The 8,294-nt window shown below is 40.2% G+C and overlaps 1 protein-coding gene across 1 annotated transcript in view; it reads right to left on the reverse strand.

Annotated features, from left to right (window-relative positions):
• Positions 1-251: 251 nt before the first annotated feature.
• Iqub (IQ motif and ubiquitin domain containing) overlaps positions 252-8,294 on the reverse strand; it is a 66,474-nt gene continuing 58,431 nt past the window's right edge. The window contains exons 11-13 of the mRNA XM_031381297.1: positions 5,450-5,698; positions 4,545-4,730; positions 252-1,054 (exon numbers count right to left, since the gene is read on the reverse strand). Coding sequence (XP_031237157.1) covers positions 869-1,054; positions 4,545-4,730; positions 5,450-5,698 — 621 coding nt within the window. The 3' untranslated portion in view covers positions 252-868. The remainder of the gene's footprint in view (positions 1,055-4,544; positions 4,731-5,449; positions 5,699-8,294) is intronic.

Consider the following 8,294-nt stretch of genomic DNA (forward strand, 5'->3'; position numbering starts at 1 on the left):
TTGGCTGTTCTTTTGCAGATGGTTACCAGTCCTCTCAGTGATCTATTTATCTCTTTTCCATTCTCTCTGGGTTCGATGGCTTCTCCATTAGATTTTGTATATCTGAAACATGATCCTGGATTCCTTCTGGTTCACTACATTATGTATGTCTTAGAGCAAGGCCCTTTTGTAAATAAGCTCTTCTTGAATCATGCTATTTTGGGTGTGCCACCTTTGGATACATTATCATCATCGTATATTTCAGAAAGATATAGAGTCAAGGTTATTGCTTAGTTTATTGAGCAGCAGTGGACAGTTGATTTGATCAAGTTTGTGCTCCTTACAGAATCTCAACAGTACCCCATAGAAAGTGTTTAACATAACATTTCCACTGTTTGCCTTGTTTCATGGCATGCAGTGAAGATTTTTTCTTTGCTTCTTTCCTTGTACTATTTATGCAGTTAAAAGGTAAAAATAGACAATAAAAGTAAAATATTCAAATACTTATATCAAAATACAGTCTTATGTATAGAAAATGATTATACTCATAAAGTATGTGTTAAATAAATAAATTACTTTCACTGAAGGTTAAGCCAAGGTTTTGTTTCACTGATGTATTTTGACTATAAAGCATTTTTTAAATTAACATGAAAATAGATAAAAGTAAAATGTTCTCTTTAACTATTAATGTTGGTATCAAATTTATAGATTACTAGCCACACAACAAAGGTTTGTGTATACAGATTTTTTTCTATTCATATAACAAAATATTGAGTAAAGCAGATAATACAAATAGAAGTATATAGTTGGTTTTCCATGTCACATGACCTTTGTATTACTCTCTTTCTAGAGAACAAAACCACTCATCATCAAGTTGATATTCTTGAATCTACTGAGGTTCAATCCCACGGGGTATGATGATTTTAGGTGGACTCTCTGTGGAGTATTTACTCCTGATAGCTCCTACTTCATCGTCCTTAAGTATAAGTGAAGCCAGTGCTGGGATCTGTGAAAAATAGTTTTTAGCCAGGATATGTTTGTGCTTGATCTTGTGAATAAAAAGGCGTCCATACTCCTGCAAATAAGGGAAAAAGAAAGGTTGATGGGAATCCATACATATATATTTTGCCAGATGAAACATGACCAGGTCTCAGTATCTTTGCTTATCAGTTTATTCAACCTAGGATACTTTTCTTCTCACTTTGTCTCTTATCAGAGCTTAGTTCCTGTGATGATTCAATTTCAAGTCTACCAGGACTCTGTTTCTTTGTGTGTCTTTCTTTGTCTCTGTCTGAATGTGACTCTCTCTCTCTCTCTCTCTCTCTCTCTCTCTCTCTCTCTCTCATTAGTTTTTTTCTTTATTCTTTCTCTCCTCCATTTGTATTTACAGTAATTATCTGGTATGGGGTAGGAGATACCCAGGTTTCTGTTTTATTCCAGTGGCATGTAACGAGCAACAATTTTATACATCCCTATACATATGTACATACATACATTGGACAAAGCTTACAGGTAAGCATTTTAAGACGAGTTCTCAAAAAGACTCATGCTCCAAGGAGGGTCTGAGAGACCCATGGGGACCCTGAAGGGTGATGAATCAGGCTGCAGAGTTGTGCAGTAGCTCCAGAACAACTGAGAGTGGGGAGGGGGGAGGCAGTCTTATGGGAAGATGCTTTTAAAAAGTGGGCTCTCAAAACTGGAAACCAAGATGGCAGAACAGAGCTGCATGCAGTAGAGAATGGCTAATCTATATCCTTCTCCACTGCATCTCTACAAGCAGCCTGCAAACACAAAGTCCCCATGAGCCTTGGAGCTACCTGCACCAACGTGGAGATGTGTAGTGGCCTTGAACTCCAGTGGGAAAGTGCAGGGCGGCATTCCTGCCCTCAGACTACAAGCAAAAAAGTCAAGCCCAGGCAGCCTTGGGACACCAGACATCAAGGACAGGAAGGTATACAGCAGCTGGGAGCTTGCACGAAACTTGCGCCCTGGACACCCTGAGTAGCAGCAGTACCCTGACTCTGAGCAACAGAGAGATATCTGAGATGAGTCTTGGCAATGGTTCAGTATTTATGATATTTATAAAGACAGAGAAACAGAGTGGTGTGTGCTCAACGGAGAGAGGTGGAACGAGAGATGTGACGGCTGTGACAGGTGTGAGAGAAGGCTATGGTGGACAGGAAAATAGCTCGTTGCTGAGTGGAGCCGACAAGGTGGTGTGCAGCAGCCTGGAGTTTGCACACACTCGCCTCCATCGCCACTGCCCCTCCCCCAACACACAGTCCCTCTGTACAACTGCCCTGGTTCTGAGCAATGACGGAACATCAGAGAGGAGGAGTTCATTTTCCGGATTGGATCCCCTTGGGAGGTTTTGCTGATTCCACATCTTTAGCCAACCTTCCAAAATTCCTTAATGTAAAGTAAATATGTCCCACAGGTTGATAGTGACAGACAGAAAAGAAACTGTGAAGTGGTAGATGACTTTTAGGGATTCACTGCCCCACCTGTAGCCAGTTTGCATGGATAAGAGCTTATTCAGTGTCACTTCCGCCCTCTCAGAACAGAACTCTCTCCTCTGCCCAGAAAGTGAGATCGTTCTGAATTCTCTTGTTGTTGTTGTGTCTGTTTCTTTGCTCTGTTGTTGCTTCTGGAGGGGTGTGGGGCGGGGACTGATGTCTCTGTGTTTTAAGAGAATTCTGGAAATGCTTTGATTTGCTGCACAAACTTGAACTATTCAGAACAGAATGGACAGTAACTCTTGCAGGACGGCACAAACTTAAGACCCTAGAGAGCGGCAAAGGTTTGGAGTCAGGACGAGAGCCTCTGCTCCACTTGCGGAAATTAAGAGCAACTAGTGTCCCAAGACGCGAAATGCACGTGGACGGAACATTTAATCTGAGAGTGCAGTGATTTGATTAGGTACACAGAGGAGTTGTGTGGATTAATTGAAGAAGAACCGGAATCTCAGCCTTGGGAATGAACTTCAATTTCATCGTGTGTCCTAGATGAAATGATATTGCTAGCATTGGCTGTGCTTCCAGTGATTAAATATTTATGCAGCAGCTTAGTTTACTAAATATAACATTTAACACAGCTTCAGTTCCTTTCTGCACGTTCTTTCAGCCCCTAGGGTGATTTTTTTTTTCATAGCCTGGGTTCTTAGAACTCAATGGCTGTGGTTCCTCCACGGCTTTAGTCTCCTTTAACGGTGTCTTGCATGCAATTAAAGATACCACACTATAATAACTTGAGAGAGAAGCAGGGCCAGCTCTTGGAGACCTGCACTCTCTGAGTGTACATAGAGCCCGTCAGGAATACTCATGGGACCCTCAATTTTATTCATCAGAATGCTTTTCAGATTGCATCTTAAGAGTTACTGAAATGAAGTCGTAGTCACACTTTGTGGTGCTGTCATCTCTCCTAGTTAGGTGGAAGCAAATGGAAGAATAGAATCCCATATGTGTGACTCCCAAAGTTATGAATAGAATTTGACAACTGAGTACTTTTTTAAGCAGACTCCTGCCTGTCATTAAATCAAAGGACAAAGTTTGGGTTCCCTAATATTTATATATTGATAATAAGCATTATTTAGTATACAGATATTTATTTTGGACTTGATGTTTTTCAATTAATATGCAAAAGAGTAACTTTCATCAAGGCATCGTCTTCACACAAGCATGCCCTGCACTCTGTTAATGCTTCCCGTCTCTTCTCTGCTTCTCTTACCACTGCGGACTCCTTCCCTCCCCACAAAGACTTCCTTGTCTCCTTTTATGTGGCTTCTATTTTCAAATTTTAGATTTCATATGTAGAAGGACAATGTGTGCTATTCGTCTTTTCAAGTCTGACTTATTTTAATATTATGTTCTGAATAAAACTCTAATACACACAAGCAACACAAACATTTGTATATCCATCCATCAGTTGATTGGACCTAAGTTAATTCTATACCTTATCTGTTGTGAATAGTCATACACTGACACTTGTGCACACACACACACACAATGTTCACAGATCTCTCTGGGGTATTCAGACTTAGATCCCATCAGACATAAACTGTCATAGCTGCCCCATAGGATAGTTCTATTTCTTGCATTTAGAGGAACCTCTGTACTGATTTCCATAGTGGATGCACCAGCTGACATTCCACCAGATGCCCACTTCCCCACATCCTTGTCAAAATTTATTCAACAAATACTTAAACAAACCTCTGGTCTTCAGCAGGCCTTATTATAGGTACAAAAGGGACAGAAATACATAAGTGAAACAAAGTCCTTCCCAGAACTTGCTGTGCACAGGATGTGCTTGAACTTGTTAGAAAAAAGTGAGATGATGCTAGATGTTTATATATTCAAATCTCTCATCGTTATCCAATATACCTTAGCTTCCTGTTAATTTTCATATCTTCAATACCCACCATCTCCATATTTTTCTCTTGTCACTCCATATAGCCCCCATATAACTGTCCGTTGGTTCAGTAGAAACACTTCAGTCATTGGTATATTAAAGGGCACTCAAAGTTAGCCTGATTGGCTAACTTAAAATCTCCAAGTCCAGCTCCTTACCTTTTCGATACTTTGTAGTTTGAGATGAGCTACACCTTCATCCTTGGTGAGAAGAATGCAGTTCCAGGGAGACCACTCCACTTGCTTATCCCACCTGACCATGACCAGGTCATTGAGATCATCCCACTCACTGAGGGCTGACTGGGATGCCCAGATGTTCTCTGTCAAGTACTTAATATCCTGAAGCTACATGCCAAAAGAAGTTCAAACAATAATTTTTTGTTTGCTTCTAAGTCAATGGTTTAAATGTCATCATGTTGATTGGGGGAGTAATTAAATCGTGATGAGTAAGGGGAGCAGCATTCATAAGACTTTAGGATTTTTTTTCTTTGTGCCACAGCCCAAACTTTGTCATCTTTCAACCTCGCCCACATGAAATCTGCTATCAGACATCTCAGACATCTCATTCCCTGACGGTGAGTGTGCCAGTCTCTTGAAGCTTGCATGCTTTATCATCTTTGCCGTCATTCTTTTTAAACATCTGCCTTCTTTTCTAAGATGTGCTATCTGGTTTACCAGTGGATTTTCAGAGTGTAGTATGGAATTTAAACACCAAGAGCACATCTATGCCTGAATGTCAGAAATTCAAAGCTGTCTGCTTTAGGAAATCCTAATATGGTTTCCACAGCCTAAGAAGCCTCTCTGAGCCCTTAGAGCCTCTCTGACAGATAAATTTCATATGCATGGCTGTTTTGTCTGTATGCACGGTCTGTGCAGTGACTACAGAGGCCAGAAGAGGGCATCAGATTCCCCTCAGACAGGAGTTATAAAGACTTGTCAACTGCCTCGCGGGTGGTGGGAATGGAACCTGGGTCTTTTGGAAAAGCAACCTTCGTTCTTAATCACAGAGCTATCTCAAGGACCCCCAGCTCTATTTCATAATTAGCACCTTTTAAAGTTCATACCTGCATCAGAAAAGCAATCTGGGATTCATCCTCATAATCAGCTTCTGAGAAGTAGAGCCGCTGAAGTAAACACTTGTACTTCAAAAATGATTCGCGCCTCTGAGTCTCATTCTCCAGGTTTAAGCAGTGCCGGCAGCGGTACACACGATGGGAGGTGGGTGAGACAGAAAACTCGACAGAAGGCAAATACTTTTGGCAACTGTGGCAAAAGTAGATCGTATCATAAAACTTCAGTGGGTCTTGAGGGACCTAAATAGAAAGAAAAAAAATGAAAAGCCAAGACACATACTAAGCAGAAGTAAAGGGACTGCTTAAAATTAATTCTAAAATTGCTTGCTCCAAAAAGTCTACTTTTGAACTACCTATTGTGTGTGAGACTTAAATTCCAAGCAAGGTTTGTTTTCCTGGCCAAAATATTAAGAACCTATGCTACACCAGCCGCTAGACACATGTGGGTAGAGTCTTTAGAAAAATCAATCACTGACTCTTAGCACATTTTTTAAAATATATTTTTCTCATCTATTACTGGGAACAAGCGATGGCTATCTGCCCTCAGTGATCCCATTCAGTATTATATTGAAAGGTGTTTCCTGTGTGATAAGGAAGGAAAATAAGTCAATTCAAGTGGAAGAGGCAGCGGGTAACGTTTATCTCTCTGTGGTTGACCTGAGAGCTTCGCAGAGGCTGGCTGGCTGTCATTTCCCCTGTGATGTTTCCAGTGAGAAGTCTGCTCTCGTCCTTATTTTTGTCCCACTACATACAAGCTGCTCTTTCTCCCTGGCCAGAGGTTTGGCTTGGTGTCCTTTGTTCCTTGTACGTCATGCTTCACTGACTTCTCCTGAGTCTGTGGGTTTAGTTTGTTTATCAAATTCAGAAGAATGATGGCCATTACTGTAATAAAGTGTCTCCTTTATCCTTCACTCTCTAATTTGAGCCTCTGGCATATACTGAGGTGATTGAACTTTTCCCACAGCTTAATGGTACTCAGGTTGCTTTTCATTCTGTCTCCACGTGTGCCACTGTGAACAGTTTCCATTGTGGTCTTCTAGTTCATTGATTTCTGGTTTCTTCATCAATGTCACCAATGTCTGCTTAATTTAATCAAGTGTGGTTTTCCAGTGTGATAGTTTTCTTCTTCGGAAGTTTTACGATGAGTTTTATGACATATCTTGAATGTCTTCGCTTAATTTATGATCCTCTAAAATCCAATGAACTGACCAAATGTCTTCTTCAGCTAATTCCAACATTTGGCATTTGAATAATGATTTAGCTACTTGTTTTCATCTGTTTTTGGATGCGAGACACTATGTAGTTTATTTTAATTGTGAGTATTTTTATTCCTGTCAATAGTTTTATACATTTTTCTGAGGAACATAAACAGTTTGTTCTGTTAATGTTTTGGCTTTAAGTTCATATTTTTTTAATCAAGAATAAAGCAGTCCCCCATTTGGGGCTATTCGTTCCCCACTACTGAGTCAGTTCCCTTCACGTGCCTGCTTTGTGTTAAGTGTTGAATGTTGTTACCATTTATCCTTTAAAGGATGTCTCTCTTCACATGTTATCCTCACATTCCAGCTCAGAGGAGAACTCAGATGAATATGTAAGAGGGACACTGTTGTCCTATGAATTTCTGTCCTATGCAACCCACTCATTTTTAGCTCTGTATCTGTCAAACTTCTATCACATGGGTTTGAGGGACAAAGAGAGCCTCATTCTTTCAACCCAGCTTAAGGGACCCAAAGCCTCTTTGTACCCTCTTGCTCCAGCACAGCACGGCTCTCCTTCACAACCAAGTGGGATCAGCATAAGCTTATTTCACTTGTTTATCTTATCTTCCACTGTCTTATGTCTAATGTTATAAAAAACTTTGTTTAACTTAAATTACTTCAAGCAAGTAGGCAACTCCCATGGTGGCCAAAAACTTTTAAAAGGTGACGTTATGTATGACAAAATTATGACAATTCAATGAAGATTGGTCTTTTTTAAAAAATTATGAAAACAGTTGACGAAGCTAAACTTTGACTTGACTAACCTTTGTAGCATAAGAAAAAAATAACTCAAAATAAGACAAAGCCCCAGTTGTAAACCAAAGTGGCACAAAAAGAGAAGAAAAAAGAAAAAGAAAAGAAAAGAAAAAACCCTAGAATAAAACAGAAGACAACTGTTGTTCCCTGAAGTAGAAAGCTAAGAATCAAACTCCTGCATCTCGGGGTGTATCTCAGGCTTCTGAACCATAACCAACCAACCACTGGTGCATCAAGGCATGGGCAAATCTCAAATGAAATGAGTGGAAAAAAAAGCCTGGCTGAAAAAAACTGCATGTGATTCCATGATAGAATTAGTCTGTTGATTCACACTTTGGTCTTCCTTCTTCTTGAGTTTCTTGTGGCTTGTGGATTATATCTTGAATACTCTGAGCTTCTGGGCTAATAACCATTTATCACTTAGTGAATGCATACCATGTGTGTTCTTTTGTGATTGTGTTACCTCACTCAGGATGATATCCTCCAGATGCATCCATTTCCCTAAGAATTTCATAAATTCATTGTTTTTAATAGCTGAGTAGTACTCCATTGTGTAAGTGTACCACATTTTCTGTATCTATTCCTCTGTTGAGGGACATCTGGGTTGTTTCCAGTTTCTGACTATTATAAATAAGGCTGCTATGAACATAGTGGAGCATGTGTCCTTGTTACATGTTGGAGCATCTTCTGGATATATGTCCAGGAGTGGTATAGCTGGGTCCTATGTCCAATTTCCTGAGGAACTGCCAAACCGATTTCCAGAGTGGTTGTACCAGCTTGCAATCCAACCAGCAATGAAGGAGTGTTCCTCTTTCTCCACA

The sequence above is a fragment of the Mastomys coucha genome, unplaced genomic scaffold (assembly GCF_008632895.1).
Source record: "Mastomys coucha isolate ucsf_1 unplaced genomic scaffold, UCSF_Mcou_1 pScaffold20, whole genome shotgun sequence".
Lineage (NCBI taxonomy): Eukaryota > Metazoa > Chordata > Mammalia > Rodentia > Muridae > Mastomys > Mastomys coucha.